Source organism: Octodon degus, unplaced genomic scaffold (genome assembly GCF_000260255.1).
Source record: "Octodon degus isolate 3935 unplaced genomic scaffold, OctDeg1.0 scaffold00010, whole genome shotgun sequence".
NCBI classification, from domain to species: Eukaryota; Metazoa; Chordata; class Mammalia; order Rodentia; family Octodontidae; genus Octodon; species Octodon degus.
In genome coordinates, this window is record NW_004524586.1 from 3,074,700 (window position 1) to 3,093,289 (window position 18,590).

Here is an 18,590-nt window from a genome sequence, read left to right on the forward strand (position 1 = left end):
GAGAACCTGAAAGAGAAAATGGAATCTGAAGGGTGCAGTAGATACTGGGGAAAGGAATGAACTCATTCAAAAGCAAAGTGTTTCTGAGTTGAGCAGAAGGACAGGAGAGGGAGTAGGGGCAAGAGATACATTTATGTATGTAGGCAGGATGGTTTGGACAACTGTACTGTGCATTTCTGCCTGTCTATGGAAAGGAGCAGATAATGCTTAATTTGTTTTGTCTTTTTTCAATTGTTTGCACCTTTTCTTTCTCTTAATTTTTTTTTTTTAAATGTATTTGGTGCAGGGTCTCACTACGTAGCTCAGACTCCTAGTGATCCTATTTTCAGCCTCCCCAGCGCTGGGATTACAGGCATGCACCACCACACTGGTCTCTGGCCAGCTTGGTGTGCCTGGGGTCAGGGCCAGCGTGACATGTGGCATCTTCTTAATTTCTTATACATCTCTTTCTTTTTTCTTTCGTCTTCCAATTTTGCATGCATATATCCGCTAATATGAATAACTGGTTGGAAGATAACACTACAACAAATATTGAGAAATTCATATTACTTTGTTAAGTGAAATTCTGTATCACTTGTAATTTTTTGTTTTAATACTATGTGGTATTCTCTTTAAAAAAGAAAAAATTAGGGCCAGCAAGATAGCTCAGTGGACTAAACACCTACTTAGGCAAGCGCAGGAACGGGGGTTCGATCCCCAGCACCAAATGCCTCATGGGCCCTACCCCTGGGCACGCTGGGCCGTGGGTGTGGTGGCACATGCCTGTAATCCCAGACCTGGGGAGGCAGGTAAAAAAAAGGAGGATCAGTTCGAGTTGCATAGTGAGACCCTATACCAAATACATTAAAAAAAAAAAAAAAAAAAAAAAAACAGTGGGTGCCCTGTGCCAGGGTAAGGCACAGTAATTGGGAAGGCCAGAAGGAAGCCTCTGGGATTTTTTTTCTGTGGCCGGCTCAGCCAGCCCTCAGGCTAGGGCTGGCATGGCATGTGGTGCCAGGTATTGAACTGTGGTCCCTGCGCTTGCCTAAACTTGCCTAAGCAGGCGCTTTAGTCCGCTGAGCTATCTTGCCGGCCCCATCTGGGATTTTTTGGAAAGTGCTCTATTTTTTCGTGGCTGTAGGCCATGTGTGTATGTGGACAGAGTCACAGTTGTTTGTGCAGGACCTACACGGACTACATACACCTTACACATCACAAGGAAGAACCGGAAGGAAAGAGATGCAATGGGGAGAGAAGGAAACAATCGACTCCGACATAGCTAGATGTGAGCTGGGATCTGAACCCCAAATCAGAGTTCCCTGCCCCTGCTCTGCTGCCCTAAGCCAAGCCCAGATTCTTATCACTGAATATGTGATAGCAGGTCATAGACACCCACCTAGCAGCCACTAGAATCCTTAGATGCTACAGTGAGGAGGCCTTGAAGGAAAGAGATGCGGATCTGAAGGTGGTCTGGGTTCAAATCTAACTCTACCACAGCTTCCACAACTTTGAGTATCTCAGGCTGCTGTATTCCAATTTAGACAATGGCCCTAGGACTCACGGTATTTTCCTCATGTTGTTAGGATCAAACAAGGTCATGGAAGAAATGTACCTGCTGTACAGTAGGTGCTCAATCAAGTGCAGCTGGTATTATCAAACCTTTGCCAGCTGAGGAGAGAGCAACAGTTAAAATCAAGGCCACAGACTAGGAGCGGGGGCCATAGCTTGTAATCTCAGCTATTTGAGAGAATGAGGAAGAGCATCAATTCAAGCTAGTTCCACGCTTTCCCCCTTTGGCCACTGTAGGGTGCCTGCTCCAAGTGGGCAACTGGGCGACTCAGTGACATCTTATCTCAAAATAAATAAAAACAGCCCGGGAAGTAGCTCAGTATGAAGAGTCTAGGTTCAACCCCCAGCACCAAATGACAGCAGTACACCCACCAAACCATATAATAGTGAAAACAGTGTGATCTCGGGCCGGCCAGATAGCTCAGCAGACTAAGGCACCTGGGTTGGATCCCTGGCATGCCATTTGGCCCCGCCCACGGGGCATGCTGAGAGGGCGACTGAGACTGGCTGTGGTGGTGTGCGCCTGTAATCCCAGCACTTAACAGGAGACCCACTACCACTCTGATCTATGTAGTGAGACCCAATACTAAATACACTAAAAATAAAAAAAATTAATAATAAGTGTGATTTCATTCTTACAGAAGGCAGGATGATTTATGACAAACTTCCTCAAAATGTATCTCACTGAACTCATCCTCAATTATTCTACCAACGAGAACAACCAAGGCTTATTCTAGGTCTGAGACCCCTTATGACCCCAAGAATGGAGGTCTTTTCCTCCCCCTCCCTGTCTCTCTCTCCCCCTCCCACTCCTCTTGTGACAGGGACTTGCTATGTAGTTCAGGCTGGCCTTAAACTCACTAGGGAGCCAAGACTGGCCTTGAACTTGTGGCAACCTTTCTGCCTCAGCCTCCTGAATGCTGACATTATAGGTGTGTACTCTAATTAACATTCTAATTGACAGCTGAGCTGCATCTGTGGGAACTACAGCTCTAATTGATGTTCTTTAAATGAGTGTTTTACAGGCGTGGCCTAAGTTACTGGGGATCATCTGTCTCTGTAGAGTGGCTTAATGCCCACAAGCTCACGGCACATAAGACCACACTCACCACGTCTGCTTGTGCAGGAGTCTTGGACCCACATGGCCTAAGCTTTGCTTCAAACTCTCAAAGACCTAATCTGGGCCTACTTGACCCCCCTTGGCCCATTCACAGGGACCTACCAGCTGAATGGCCTCCTTCACTCCATGGATCGAAAGGGCCTCCTGGGTTAGCAGATGAAGAATCCGGTTGCTGTGTGCAGCCTCCTTCCCACCTTTGAGTAACAAGCCATTCCCAGTTGCAATGGCCAAGGCTGCCACCTGCAGATCAAAGGGAAAGAGAACAATATATTGTTAGCATTGATGGAGGTCTTTACCGATTCCGCTGTTTGATGCCACTTCTACGAAGCCCAGGGAGGTTGGTAACTCCCCAAGGCTACACAGCATACAAATAGAAGGAGTGGGAGCCATACTGAAGTGGTCTCATCCCACAGCCAATCCACCTGGACCAAACTATGTGCCTTCCTCACCATGCTTAGCAGTGCAACCTGGGTGCAGGGGCCAGGAACACAGCCTCTCTCCACTTAGGTCACTGTGGAGAACACAGTACAAGTGCCTCTGTACACTGCCTGCTCTAAACGGCACCTCTGGCCACGTCATTCTCTGCTCTTGGAATTGTTCCGAGAACTCTTGAGTGCCTTATGTGGAGACCGTGGAGTATGCTAGAGCTCTTGCCAGCTGCAACAGCAATGGCAGAGACAGCTGGGAAAGCAGCACATGCTGCCTGCGCAGGGGGTGGGCTGGGAGAAGGGGGTGCTACCCAATAAAAGAAGTGACAGTAACCTCAGCATTCTAGGTCAGAAGAAAAGTTTTCTGAAAGGGATGAATGGAAATCCTGCTTTTATAAAGTAGGTAGAGACACTATACTATAAAACCTTGCCTGTCTCACTCTCCAAATCAGTAGCTGATTTTCTCCTTTGTTTTTGTGTACTTGGGATTGAATCCTACGGTCCAGCCTAGCACTGAGATGGATACATCCAGACTTTACTTATTTCGCACCAGCGTGTAAATTGCTAAACTGACACGGCAGTTCAGGTCTGAGCTTTGCATCTGTGTGCCTCAGCCTCCCAGAGTGCAGGCTTACAGGCGTGGGCCGCTGCATCCAGCTGCAGCTCAGGGGCTCTTAAAAGCCTTTTCTGTCTCCTTATGTTACTTACATGGAGCTTAAAAAAGCTATGCAGACGTTCTCTAGACAAATGCAGGCATGCGGCATTTGACATCCCAGCATTCTGTGCTGCTATCTGGGGTAAAGGTCCCAAGAGAGGAGCTGCACCCAGAGAGACTGACTCCTGGTGAGGGATCAGGCGGGTGGCTGAGAGGTGGCAGAGACACTCCACGGATGCATCTCAAACCCTCCCAGCCTATTTCTACTAGCACAGGTGAGTTCTGCATCCCCCACTGGGCATCCGCACAAAACAGGCCCGTGGGCGAGGGGTGGTGCGGTGGCCGCAGCCAGGGTTGAGGACAGACCCCTGGGGATGGGACTGCTTTGCTAAACAAGCTGGTTACAAGTTCTGTCAGGGAGTTCCCTCCAGAGGAGAGTCCAGACCCCCATGGCACACAGAGGGGCCAGTTTTTGCTTTAAAACAGAATTTTCTAGGAGATTTTGGGGTCAATGTAAAGAAAGAACTGGGGGGCTGGTGAGATGGCTCGGTGGTCTAAAGCTCCTACTTAGAACAAGCTTAGCAAAGCACAGGGACCGCGGTTCAATCCCCCAGCACCACATGCCAGCCAGCCCCGCCCCCTGGTGGGCTGAGCTGGCCACACACACACACACACACACACACACTCTAAATGTAATAAAAATAAATAAATAATTAAAAAAAAAAAAAGAAGCACAGGGACCGGGGTTCAATCCCCCAGCACCACATGCCAGCCAGCCCTGCCCCCTGGTGGGCTCAGCTGGACACACACACACACACACACACACACACACACATAAATAAATAAAAATTAAAAACACTGCTAAAAAAAAGAAAAAGAAAAAGAAAGAAAGAACTGGTATCCTCTTGCAGTGGAGAAATGATTCCAAATTTCTGGGGGCATTTACGGCCAACAAATTCTCACACTACCTTGTTTTCCCAGCATGGCTGGCAAGACTTTTAAAAAATGCTTTTTCAGGGGGCTGGGGAGAGGGCTCAGTAGAGTAAGTGCTTGCCTGGCGAGCACAAGGTCTTGAGTTCAATCCCTGGTACCACAAAAAAAACAAACAAACAAAAAGAACCCAAAACAAACAAACAAAAAAACCCCACCTTGCCTCCAGGAATTATTTAGAGGCCAGGGAGATGGCTCAGTGGAATAAGCGCTTCCCTGGCAAGTGCAAGGGACTGAGTTCAATCCCCGGTTCCGCAAAAAAAAAAAAAAGCCTTTCAACAATCCTTAAAAAAGGTTGCTTTCTAGTTTCCATGAACTTCGGAAAGTTCTTTTTGTGACAGATGAAGCTGTCAACCACAGCAATAAAAGGGGTCTTCTTCACATGGGCAAGGCCAGCTATGAGATGAGTAACTGCAGCAGACTATCGGGGCTCCCTTCAGAGAATGCAGTCTGCCAGGAGCAAAGCCCCTCCTGTAACACCGCACGCTGGCCCGGGCTCCCTCTAGCAGCAGTTGATATGACACAGGAACATTAACTTTCCTAAGTTTTGGTTTCTTCTGTAAAACTTAACTACCGCCTTTAGAATTCACACAGGGGAGATAGCTCAGTAGATATTGCCTGGCAGGTGCAGGATCCTGAGTTCAATCCCCAGTACCGCCAAAAAAAAAAAAAAAAAAAAAAAAAAAAAAAAAATTCATGCAAGTATTAGGAACACAAACTGTTCTGTGATGAACCTGATCATAACATCTCAAAAAATTATCTTTTTGGGTGAGAAAAAAAAATACTCTTCCTTCCTCTCACATACCCACATAATTACTTGGGGAGGCTTACTGCCAGTCCTGACAACACATACTTTCTGCAACCTCAAGGCCAGCTCTGGTAGCACCTTACTTATTTACCTGGGGCAAACAGTCAGGGCGAGACTCGAAGATCACCAGGAGAACGCCAATCGGAACAGTCACTTGCTCAAGCTCCAGGCTTTTAGCAATTCGGGTCCTGCGCACAACACGCCCCACACTGTCCTGCGAGGAGGCTGCGATCTGCCGCAGCCCGATGGCCAGGCTGTTCAGCTTAGATGTGGAGAGGCTCAGGCGCTTCAGCAGAGGGCCAGCGAGTCTCCCTGCCGAGGTGTGAGAACACACGATGACACAGCCGCCCCAGGCAGGCTGTGGCGACAACTCACGTCTCTTGGTGTGTTACCGCACAGGTGACAGTGCACCAAAAGCAGACATTTAAACTCGGGGTCCTAGTGAGAAAATGACATGCCGCATTCCTGAGGGGCAGTTTTGTGTATGTATGCACATTCTTTGTGCCAGCAACCTCGGCTCTAGAAATGTACCATTTGTGTCATCAAGCTTGCATGTGACAAGGACAATGTCCCTCAGCATCTTATAAAAGTGGGAAAACAGATTTTACCTAAAATTCAGATAAGGGCCTACAATGCTATTATTATAAAGACTTACGTTTATTGATATGGAAAGTTATCTAGGATACAGGTTGTGAAAAGTTAAACTATAAAATAGCACACATCGAGTATTACTTATCAAACACCTTGAACCTATGCATAGGGAAAAGTCTGAAAGGCATCAAGAACAGCAATGATTTCTATTTTTCTGTATTATTTTAATTTTTAAAAATAAGTGCAGGGCCAGCCAAACAGCTCAGCAGATTAAAGCACCTGCTTAGGAGTTGGGTCCCCAGCGTGCCGTGCTGGCCCTGTCCCCAGGGCGAGCTGAGAGTGATTGAGACTGGGTATGGTGGTGCGCGCCTGTAATCCCAGCTCATGGGAGGCTGAACACAGGCGGATCACCACAAGTCCGATATATGTAGTGAGATCCTGTAGGCCCTGTAGATGCTTACTAAAAATTTTTAAAAAGAGTGCAATTTTATAACCAGAAAAAAAAATAAAGATATATTCTCCTGAAATAAAGAAGTTCAATTATCATAGGTTCATATATAAACTTTTTTTTAAACAAAATATGTACATACATGTATTTACACATACATACATATTCATACACACAAATGTGTGCTCTTAACAAGATAAACTACTTAGCATCACATTCTGCAAATCACCACTGTGGTTAATGCTGAAGTGAGATTGAAAATGTTCCCTTTCTTTTTCATGGTTATATGCACTAAGATAAAAAAATAAGGACTTTTACTTTGAAGGGAAGAATCAAAAATTAAACATTCTACCAACCAATTTTAATAAAAACATACTCAATTCTATTTACTTTGCCCCCTGAGCCAAAAACTGCAGTCTTGTTATAGTGAATGTTACGTTGTAGCTTTTCACTTCATATGTGCATTTCTCATTTTGCAAAAATTATTTGAATAACTAATAAATGTTCCACTGGGTTGATACTGTAGAGTGCTCTTAAAAAGCTGGAGTTATTACATACTCACTGTTTCCAGTTTTTCTGTGTGATAAGTAATCCCTGTCCAGGAATCCTCACATACAGACAGAGCTGTTTTCTCTTCTTGAAAAATTTTCTAGGACCAGTTCCCTGAATAAAGGGGATTACCATGCAGTGGTAGACTCTAGAGCTGATTCTCTACCGGTGAGTGCTCGTGTATTTCCAGGGACAGTGCTGAGATTAGAAGTCTGAGAATGGCTGGGGAGATGGCTCAGTAGAACAAGTGCTTGCCTGGCAAGTGCAAGGGCCTGAGTTCAATCCCCGGTACCGCCCGCCTCCAAAAAAAAAAAAAAAAAGAAGCCAGACACTGCTCACCAGCTGTATGACACCTAAACAAAAGCTTTAATTTCTGTGGGTCTGAATTATTGTCACTTTAACTGAAAAGAACTGGATATTGAAGGGCTTCTGCCCACGTAAAAAAATCTCTGCCTGGTTATCCTGGCAGTGACCCAACACGGCAGGAGCCCAAGGACAACAGCATGTGGCCCACTTCCTCCTCCTCCTCCTTTCTTTCCTTCTGGAATACGACTACTTCCTCTTCCCGTCTGGCACGTGCCAAGCCTGCCCCAACCCGCCCCAGTCAGGATACCATACTGTCCAGGTAAACCCCACCTCTAGTTCAGTATGATAAAAGCCCCCACTCAGCCTGCTCTGCTCGGAGGCTTGCAATCTTCTCCACGCCCTCCCGTGCGGCAACGAAGGATTTCTTTACTTTCACCTGTCTATCTTTCATGCCAGAGAAAAGAAACTTACAAACTTTATCAAGTATTTCTTCCACTTCTAAAAATTTACTTTATGATTTTCTTTTTATTTTAGGGAAGGGTCTACAGGGTGTTCAGGGTCTCATTACTAGACTGGACTCAGTGATTCTGTTTTCAGCCTCCCAAGAGCTGGGATTACAGGCACGCCACAAGCCCAGTCTCAATCACCATCTCAGCACACCCCGGGGGCGGGCTGGCATGGCAAGCCCAGGGATCAAACCCCCGGCCCCGGTGTTCTGCCTAAGCAGATGCTTTAGTCTGCTGAGCTATTTGGCTGGCCCTTTATTTTATGATTTTCTACTACTACAAAAGTTCAAAAGACTATAGTAGTAAACTCCAGTTCTGAGACGATGCTTCAAAAGTACTAGAAACAATAGAAGAGATGTCCACGAACCCTGTGAGGTTTCCTTGGGGAGAAATCCATCAACAGGAGTGTTTAAGTAAAGGCACACCTCACCTACTTCCTCAAGAGAAAGTTAAAGCTCACACAATCAGCCTCTATTCTCTTAGCGTGGGAAAGACAAAGAATGAAGAAGAAGGAGAAGGAGCTAGAGCTCCTCTGACTTGGCCTATTTAGCTGTCTGCAGTGTGAGTTCAACCCTCTCACGTCCTCTCCAGGAGAGCTTCAACGGCACTTCTGGATGGCAGCTGGTCACGGAAGACTTCCCAATGGCCGACACGCTAGGACACCACCTCTCTAGGCTGCACATATTATTTCTACAATTCCTTATATGTGCCATTCCAAGGGTTGAATCTTACGTCCATTACTGGCCCCGTGGCTTTGTAAGTGAAAACTTCTCTGGGTGTCAGTTTTCCCTCTGTAAAATGGAGATAACAACTAGAAACCCTACAGACACACTCTACTGTGAAGATTAAATGCAATCCTATTAGCACAGTGACTGGTAATACAGAAAGGCTTATGAGGGTTAGTTGGTACTAGTTGAATGCCTAAAGTCATGGGCTTTTCAGTTTGGTTTTTTGGTCCTAAAACTGTTAGAGCAAGGGTCAGTGAGATAGCTCAGCAGACTAAGCACCTGCTTAGGCAAGCACAGGGACTGGGATTCCATCCTGGGTACCACATGCTGTGCCAGCCTTGCCCTGGGCGTGCTGAGCCAGCCACTGAAACCAGGCGTGGTGGCAAACCCCTGTAATCACAGTGCTGGGGAGGATGAAAACAGGAGGACCACTATGAGTCTGAGCTTCGTAGTGAGACCTTGTACCAAATACATAAAAAAAAAAATTGCTATAGTAGCCATAGCTTGAATGACTTATAGGTGACAAGAAGAGCCCTACTGGGGTGGTATTAAAATACCTGGTGAGAAAACAACAACAAAATATCTGGGGAAGGGGATAAGAATTTTGAAAAAAAAAAATCTAACTTGTACCAAAAGCTACTTACATGGATAATGATGATGCATAAATATAATTTCTTCTATAATAATCTTGCCTTTAGGCAGACATAAGAATCACTGGTAAAACAAAAACAAAAATAAAGTAGAAACCCTCCATGTGACCCTTTACCTTCTGCTTCTTCCAAGTCTTTTTTGTTGGCTAACAGGATCTCTTCCTGCTGGTCCGTCAGCAGGTCAGCCAGGTGATAGATGATTTCAGCTCTCTGCAAGGCAAGCCAGGCACATTATCCCAGAACACACTCTGGTGCTAAGCCCACTCTGCGGCATCAGAGGTGCGCCTAAGCCAAGGCTGCCACTCACGGACATCGCCTTCCTTCCCGCCGTCCACTTGCCACCCCTGCTCCCTCAACCGTTAAAACCTCTTCGTTCTTTTTCGCTTTTCTCTTCTTTTATCATTTCTGGTTACTGCAGTGAGCAAGCAAGGGCGGCAGCATGATGGGTTACTAGTTTATCCCTGGGGAGGGCCAGCACTCAAATCAGCATCACACATACACCTTCATGGACTTAGTTTCACCGGACAGCTTTATTTCCCAGGAAAATTTTTACATCTGGCTTTCATTCTTTCCGATTAGTTGACAAAGTCAATCGAAGAAAACTACAATCTGACATGCTTGAAGAGACTCTCATCCTTTCCTACCAGACTGGGAATGTGGCAGACAGGAGTGGTAATTACTGAAGAAGTGCAAGGAAAGGTTCTAAGAGGCAGGCCAGGCTCTTCCTTTCCTTTCTCTTACAATTTAAAAAAAAAAAATTAGTTCATTTCATGCTATGGTTTGTGTCCAGATTCCACCCCACCCCCCAAAACCCCCAAAACCTCTCGCAGTTTTAGGGCTTCTAGAGTCTGTGAGACTGATTTATGAACCAGTCCAAGGTCAGGACTGTGGGTGTGAGTGCTGCGCCTGCGCTGGGGCGGGTAGCCTGCACGACACAGGGAGGGGGAAAGGCTTGCTCGTTCCCTCCCTTTTTGCTCTTGTTGCTTTGCTGTTTTCTGTAGCCATAAACTGCTGCGCTCTGCCATGTGCCACCCTGCCTTGAGCCAGCTGATTATGGACTGAAACCTCCACAAACTGCAAGCCAAATAAACCTTTCCTTCCTTAATTTGAGGCATATTTTGTCTCAGCAATGAAATAAAACTAAAGCAGTACATGTTGGCAGTACATGCATTTTACAATCAGCGTGGGGAAGCTGGTACGTGTGCATAATACAGCTTCTTTTTTTAGTCCCTTTCCCACCTTCCTCTAGCTCCCCTTTTTCATTCTCTTTTTTTTTTTTTTCCCTGCTGGCTCAGCCTGCCCTGAAGGCAGGAATGGTGAGGCATGTGGTTCCCGGGATTAAATTGTGGTCCCCTGCGGCGGCCCAAGCAGGCTCTTTAGACCACTGAGCCATCGCGCTGGCCCTCCCCTTCTCATTCTTATCATTAATCTTAGTTCATGCTTACGGCACACAGCGTACACACTCACTAGGTTATTAGGGCCTTGTGTGGTCATATCCTCACTCTGCTCCCCTAGCCCTCCTCCCTGCCCCTCAGCCTTGGTCTCCTGGACCCCTTCCTATCACCTGGCCTTGTTCTGTCCTTCCTGTGCTCCCCCTTACGCAGAGGAGAGATACTATTCGGTGTTCAAGCTTGCGTGTTTGATTTATTTCGCTCGACACCGTTTTCCAGGTGCATCCAATATCCCACAAATGTTTTAAATTTGTCTTTCTTTGTAGTTGAGTAGTGTTCCATTACATACAGACAGCACATTTTCTTTATCCAATTTTCTGATGATGGGTACGCAGGCTGTTTCCAGGATCTCGCTATTATGAGTTGTGCTGCTATAAACATTGGCATGGATGTATCCCCGGAGCTATGACATCTGACACTCGTGGGAGGACTGGAGAAGGGGAGCTGGGTCACATGGACCTCCCATTTTAGGTCTCTGAGAAATCTCCTTCATAATGCTTGTACTATTTACATTCTCACCAACAACGTAAGAGGGTTTTTCACTGTAGCCACACCAGCACTTTTTATTTATTTCTTACGAATTTCCTTTCATTCTGAAGACAGAATTATAGTGTTGCTTTAACTAGCATGTAATGGCCAGAAATACTACAATTTTTTCACATATTTGTTGGCCATTCATACTTCCTCCTCTACATAAAGCTTCTTCCTTTCTCAGGCTAAGGCACTGCCCAGAAAACTCCACGCAATGGAGGTGCCCGCCCCCTCACTCCCTGCCCGCCCCCATGCTCCCTGCCCTCCCCCACGCTCCCTGCCCTCCCCCTCGCTCCCTGCCCTCCCCCACGCTCCCTGCCCTCCCCCACGCTCCCTGCCCGCCCCCTCGCTCCCTGCCCTCCCCCACGCTCCCTGCCCTCCCCCACGCTCCCTGCCCTCCGCTCAGTTCCAGCCTTGCTGTATCTGCTCTATAGACCACTTCCCACCACATGCACCTGGCTGCAGAGCAGGCTCTCCCCTTCAACTTCACAGACAGGGCAGACCATCTGGAACAGGCTGAGGAATACACTTCCCTCCATCTCCACACCCACTATGCATCAGCATCAGCTAGACCTCCCACTCTTCATTTTCATGATGCTTTTGACCAAAACATCATGGTAAGATGGGCGTGGTGGCACACATCTGTAACCCCAGTTAGTGGGAAGACTGAGGAGGACAATCAAAAGTTCAAGGCCAGTCTGGGCAAGTGAGACCTAGTCACAACACACACACAGGTCTAGAGATGTACTACAGTGCTCGAGAAGCCCTGGGTTCAATCCCCAGTATCAGAAGTGGAAGGAGGAGGATGAATACTACTCTGCCATGAAGAAGGATAAACTTGAGTCATTTATAGGAAATTGGATGCACTTCAAGATCATAATGTTGAGTGAAATAAATCAGACACACACTATTGCTTGGTTTCTCTTATATGAGAAACTCAAGATATAAATAAAGAGCATAAAAAAAGACATAATAAAAGATAGAAAACAGTGAGCTAGGTCTTTAGCACATGGAGGGAGGAGAGAGGAAATGAGATTTTAAGAAACAAAGAGGAATTGTGATGTTTTGTATACACATACACTGTTCTATGAGATGTAGTCATTATGCACCACAAACATGCAACATACATACTAACAGGCTAGAATGGATATATGAAGGGGTGAAGAGACGGAGGGAGGAGAAGGGAGGGGAGAGAAAAGGAATCAACATACGTCACGTCCATGTACTAGCTCCCCGCAATGGACAGAATTATTATATACTCCCAAGCTGGTACCAATTTAAATAAAGTTATGTAAGCCTCAACACATCGATATAAAATTAGGAAAAAGAAAAAAGGCAGGGCAAATCTGAAACTGGCTTGTCATTCAGATGGGCTTTCTTGGACGCTAGGAACGAAGGTGTCTGGGGTCAGCAGCCTTCACAGTTACGCTAAACTGTACAGCCTGGCTAGGCTTAAAAATGGTTAACGAAGCTTATCAGTTACTACCTGCTCAGGCGCCAGGGTGGCCAGCGTCCTGCCCCCAGATCGAACCATTTCTCCCTGTTGCTCAACAGTCGGGCCTGCAAGAATACACGCAAGCGTCAGAACGAGGCCCAGCCGGCTCGCACAGTCCCAGCGCGTGCGGGCTCTCATGCCGAGTGTCTCAGCGCGCTGGCTTCACACGTGGGGGTCACTCCGACCAACAAAAGAGCGCGACAGCTCACAGGGTGACTCGGAGCCCCACAGTGGGCACCGGGACTTGCCCGCGTTTCTGAGGGAGACCGCTGAGGAGTGCCTTTCAAGCACACTGGCTCATGTTTACTCATATGTTCGCATCTGAATGTAGCCTGTCAACTCTGTCCTCGGTGAGCCCGAGAGAGAACACACGCCCAGATCTTAGGCATGTCTGGTTGCTCGTGCCCCTCAGTGCCTGGCAACTGGCACTGGCAGAGTGATTGTTCTTGAAGAAGATGCAAGCGTCCACTGTTTCACCTAGTGATTTTAGAGTACGAGCCTTAACGAGGCAACTCGGTTCTACTGAAGCAAAGGGAAATCCAACTGTTCGAACGGTGTTTAAAACAGTACTGGGTTTTACCACACTAAGACATCTACAGTCCCCGAGGGAGGGCTGAGACTTCCGTCTCGGGTGAGGTGTCAGTAGCCGCCACCCACAGCCCCGGAGAGCTACTCACCTGCAGGCTTTACTTCTGAAAAGAAAGTGCCGACTTTCTTCCCCTCCACAATGTCTGTGATGACATGCCCAGACACCTTGGGGTGGGTTCCGTTGGCAATAACAACAGAAGTGCCACCTTGTAGAGCCCAGAGGGCTGCTTTCACCTGCAGGACGAGTGAGACCACACAGGAGATTCAGACTAGGTACCCATACTTCAGACTTGCAGAAAGATAGAAAACAGAATTTAATAGTAAGCACGTTAAGTAAATGCAGCCATGTTTTTAACACCACAAAAGTTCTGAGAAACAGCTGCCCCGTGCTTCTTTCTGGCCCAGCCCTAGCGCTGCCCTTCGTTTTCAGCCGGTTCTCTCTCAGGTTCTCTGGTACAGGACTCCACACACCTGCAGTCTGAACTGTTCCTTACTCCTCACTACAGCGACAGCGCAGCAGCCAGCTGGGGCTGACCAGAACCCGCGTGCACGTAGCTTCCCCGCACGGGCTCCTCGGCTCGCTTCTCCCCTCGCAGCTCATAAGGCTGCACCTCAAGGGCTTAACTTCTTTTTTTTGGCTGGCTCAGCCCCCAGCGTGGGTCTGGCGCAGCACGTCGTGCTGGGGATCGAGCCACAGCCCCCGTGCTTGCCTAAGCTTGCCTAAGCAGGCGCTTCAGGCTGTAGACTGCTGAGCTATCATGCCGGCCCGTAACTTCTTAAAGTGACTGATGGGAGAGAAAATATGAAATTTGTACCAAGATACACTTGAGCTGATAACCAAAAATTTGTGAATTATAAAAAGTATATAGCCTTTACCCTAGAGTAGTTTACAATACGAACAGTTTATATATTAAAGAAAAAATACACATCCAAAACTAAACACAGGCGCACACATCAATTCAGCGATATGTGCCTATTTGTGTGTGTCTACCCTCTGAGCTATCCGGCAGCCACCCAAACTAGAATAAAAATAGGAAAGTGAAAAGGACTGCTCTGGCTTTACCGCTGTTAGAGACCTAGGACCCCAGTGCTTACCTTGGCTTCCATGCCACCCATTCCCACTCTAGACTTGGTTCCAAACGTCACAGACTGCTGATCTCCAGGATAAAATATATCAATGAGCTTTGCATCATCAGACCCTGGGGGGCTGTCAAAGAGTCCTAAAAAGTGGATCAGTGTCAGAAATGGTGCTATGATTGAAGCGTGTGTCCCCTAGACAACCCTCCCCAGGCAGCTGCTACAGGTAGCAAGCATCACTTCATGCTTTGGTTATCCAACGAACTCCATGTACTACCACCTGCTCCAAACAGAAGTGAGGACGAGGAGTCTATGAAGCCACTCCACACTAAAATTCAGCTCCCAGAGGACTCACCTTACATACCTTTGTAACTTGGCTTAATAAATGAATGTTTCCCAGCTGGGGAGCCTGGTCACGTCCTTGAGGCCAAATGTATTAGCCCTGTCCAGAGTGTCCTGCAAGTGTGCTCACCTTTGCTATGGCTACCTGTCATGCTGTACCTCCAGAACACAACTGAAAACCCAGAGGGGCCATTGCAGAAAGTCCATCAGCTACACACTGTTTACTGTGGCTGCTTCCAAGCAGGGCGAAATGTGAAATAGGTACTCATTAACTCTCACCGTACCCTCTGAGACAGGCACTTGTTTATACCCCTCGTTTTATGGGTGTGTCACCTTGGAGGCTGGATAGAGTCTGAAGAGCTCGTGACTCTCAGCATCCAGCCTGACCTATGATACGAGTACACAACACTTACATAACTGAGGGAGGTGAAGTAAGTTATGTGAAATGTAACAAATGCAGCGATTTTACTTTGTAAGTAAGTATGAACTTTGCAAAAAGAGGAGGGCAGGATGGGTCTGAGAAAATGAAGACAGATCAGACTTTAAAGAGGACACAGCTGGAGAGATACTGCCCATGCCAGGGGACTGGCTGGAGCACCTTTTGGATGGTGATGGTGTTGGTTCTGTCACTGCTGTTCCTGGATTATAACCCGCTACAGGGCAAGGAAATCAAGTGACCAGAGCAGAGCCAGGTAGTGCAAACAGTGAGCAGCAAGTACAGGAAAAGGGAGACTGGCCTCTAGGGTTCCCACCCAGCTTGACTGGCACTCCACAGCTCTCGTGGTCCCCGGTGGGTTCTTCCCAGAGGACACGGCGCTGTGCGCTGATGGCGTGCACTGAGAGGTTGCTCAGTTTCATGGGATGATGTAGGAAACACTGGACAATTCTAAACCAGCCGTCTCCTGAGAGGCCCCCGCTCTTCCAGAGCCGGCCTGGCCCTGCCCTTCCCTTGCAGCAGCTTCCCCACCCAGCCAGGAGAGCACCCCCAATTCTGCTGCTGTTCTGTGACGAGCAGTCAGTGTACAACTAGCTAGAAGAGCACAGTCAAACTGGTGATGGCCAATCTTGGTGTTTGAAGCTGCATCGAACACGCAGCTTGAAACTGTTTAATAAATTTAGCTCAGATGTGCATAATGATCTTACAAACCGTATCCTCTACCTTGCAGCCAGTGTAAGAGAGAGAGAATCATTTTTCAACCGAAGAGACTTAGATTAGAAACTGGCCTTGGAGAATTACTTGCTGCATGACTTTGAATATAATATTAGCTGATCTAAACCTAATTTTTAATTTCTTCATCTATGTAACTTGGACTAATTTACCTACTTTATAGGTCTGCTATGAAGACTGAACTGGCATTTAAAGAACACACAGTGTACTATACACACATGGCAGAAATTTAATGAAAACCTGATTAACCATATAAGGTGGCTTACACTTACCCCAACTTAGCTATTTCTGCCCCAAGAGTTCCAACTGTAGTGAATAAATACAACGCCATGATTTCTTATAGGCAAAGACACTGACATGTAGGTAGGCTACATCTGGACTTTGACAGGAGCAGAAAACAGATTAACTCACCTGCATCTGCTTCTGCCTCACTGGGCAGCCACTGCCCTCACCTGACACAGCTGAGTATAAAACAGAACAAAGCCTGCCATGTTAACCTCTCTGGGGTGCGACTGGGAATTTAACAGGGTTTTTCTGACTTCCCGCGGAAATAATGGGAGACCTGAGATCCCGGAGGATTGGTCCATTCAGGACAACTATCATTTCCTATGAGTTAAACTGTGAAATAGCAACAGAGTCAAAGGACAGTCAAACTGGAGCCACAGGGGTCCTTCCATGAGGAAGGGAAGGCAGGAAAGACGGAGCAACGTCTAGAATCAGGGTGGCCAAAAGCCTAAGCTCTCTTCACGGCTCTGAAATAAGCTGCTCCGTGGCTTACAGGAGCTCCTGAAAGTAACCCAAACCACAGCGCTATCACTTCTTACTCATCAGAATGGCTATAATCAAAACTAGACAATGCCAAATTAAGTACTGGCAAGGATGCGGATAAATTAAACACCCTCAAGTCCTGCTGGTGCGAATGTGAAAGGGTGCAGCTTCTGTGGGAAACAACACTGGCTCCTCAGAAGGTTTTTAAACAATCAACAATGATGTATGTCCACCCGGTGCTGGGGCCAAACCTAGGCTCTTGCACCTGCTAAGCAAGCCCTTCACCACTGAAGTACATCCTCCAGCCAACAGAGAAAACACAAAATCATGCTCATGCAAAAGCTTGCACATGACAATTTACAGTGGCACTATTCTTAACAGTTCATAGGTCTACCACCTAATGAATGGATAAATAAAATATGGCATATGTACAGAACATGTTATTTGGAAGTAAAAAGAAAGCAAGTACTAACATATACCGTGCCATAGGAGAAGCCCGACGACATCATGCTATCGGAAAGAGGCCAGTCACAAAGGACCACGTGGGGCATTACGCCATTTATAGTGTCAAGAATAGATTAATACATCTATAGGATACACTGAAGCTGTTCGGGGCTAAGCGTCCGGGAGGGAGTGGGGAGCGACTGCAAACTGGTCTGAGGTGTTTCGTTGAGGTGATAAAGATAGTCTACAATTATTATTGTGGTGGTGGTGGTCATACAACCGTGCGGCTATGCTAAAGGTCACTGTACTGTACACTTTAAATAGGTAACTTGTGTGGTATGGGAATTTTATTTCCATAAAGCTGTTGTGAAAATATGAAATGAAAGCACCTGGGAATATTATCCAGCACTCAGCCTCTCACTCTTAGCAGCTCTCTTCTGAGTCATGAAAACCCTGGTGAGACCACATGCTTCAGAAAATAGTGGTAAATAGAAGAAAAAAGGTCAGAAGGACTCAAACAAAAGGGAAACCTATACATGTAGAAAAAGAAAAATGACCCGTACCTTCTACATCTGAAAGAACAATCAGGAGGTCCGTTTTCATTTCCACAGCCAGGCGGGCAGCCAGACTATCGTTATCTTTAACACTAATAACCTGGAATATAGGAAAAATGTCTTGAGTGAGTGAACCATGCAGTCCAAAAAAGAAATTCTCAGAAGCACCCAGCTCGGAGCTGTCAGGCAGACCAAATGACCCAGCACAGATGGCAGCTGTTGCAGATCCCCTCTGCAGGATACAGACCTCTTAACCACCCCTTTTTCACACATGCAGCCTTCTACTGAATTACGCAAGCCATGCTCACAGCATCACCTACGTCACCAGAGCAGCTCACCCTGCTGACTGAAAGGCCCTGCCTTCAGAAGGGCTCACGCAGCCACTGTTCTGTGAGGCCAGCTTTCCTCCCGACTTCTCCATCCTCCTCACGCCAAGCTTCCAGTGTTAGTACATGCAGCACAGCACACATTAGTATCTGCAGCCTGTTCAACCGTTAGGAATACTATACCCACGTTTACCCCCTGGAGATCACTGTTGGGCTCAGCTGGGGGGACAACAGCATCATTTGTGTTGATAATGGGGACGATGTTCATTCGAAGGAGTTCATGAAGTGTCCCATTGAGATTCCGGCGCTTCTGCTCATCATGGAAATCCAGGTTGGTCACCAAAATCTAAAAGGGTCAAGTAGATTAAAAATGTAGCCAGGAAGAACATGATGAACTTCGTTTTATTTATTTTTTTTTTTTGCGGAACTGGGGATTGAACTTAGGCCCTTGCGCTTTGCCAGGCAAGCGCTTATTCTACTGAGCCATCTCCCCGGCCCAATGAACTTCCTTGGAAGGGT

The 18,590-nt window shown here is 47.0% G+C and overlaps 1 protein-coding gene across 4 annotated transcripts in view; it reads right to left on the reverse strand.

The window, feature by feature from the left end:
* The window catches only part of Aldh18a1 (aldehyde dehydrogenase 18 family member A1), a 51,385-nt gene that overhangs the window by 8,605 nt on the left and 24,190 nt on the right, over positions 1 to 18,590 (reverse strand). For 3 of the 4 annotated variants that reach the window (XM_023708839.1, XM_023708840.1, XM_023708838.1), the window contains exons 6-13: positions 18,259 to 18,417; positions 17,755 to 17,845; positions 14,488 to 14,612; positions 13,482 to 13,626; positions 12,796 to 12,869; positions 9,444 to 9,537; positions 5,641 to 5,861; positions 2,771 to 2,908 (exon numbers count right to left, since the gene is read on the reverse strand). In XM_023708839.1, the coding sequence (XP_023564607.1) occupies positions 2,771 to 2,908; positions 5,641 to 5,861; positions 9,444 to 9,537; positions 12,796 to 12,869; positions 13,482 to 13,626; positions 14,488 to 14,612; positions 17,755 to 17,845; positions 18,259 to 18,417 (1,047 nt within the window). The remainder of the gene's footprint in view (positions 1 to 2,770; positions 2,909 to 5,640; positions 5,862 to 9,443; positions 9,538 to 12,795; positions 12,870 to 13,481; positions 13,627 to 14,487; positions 14,613 to 17,754; positions 17,846 to 18,258; positions 18,418 to 18,590) is intronic. The other variant, XM_023708841.1, reaches the window with a different exon arrangement.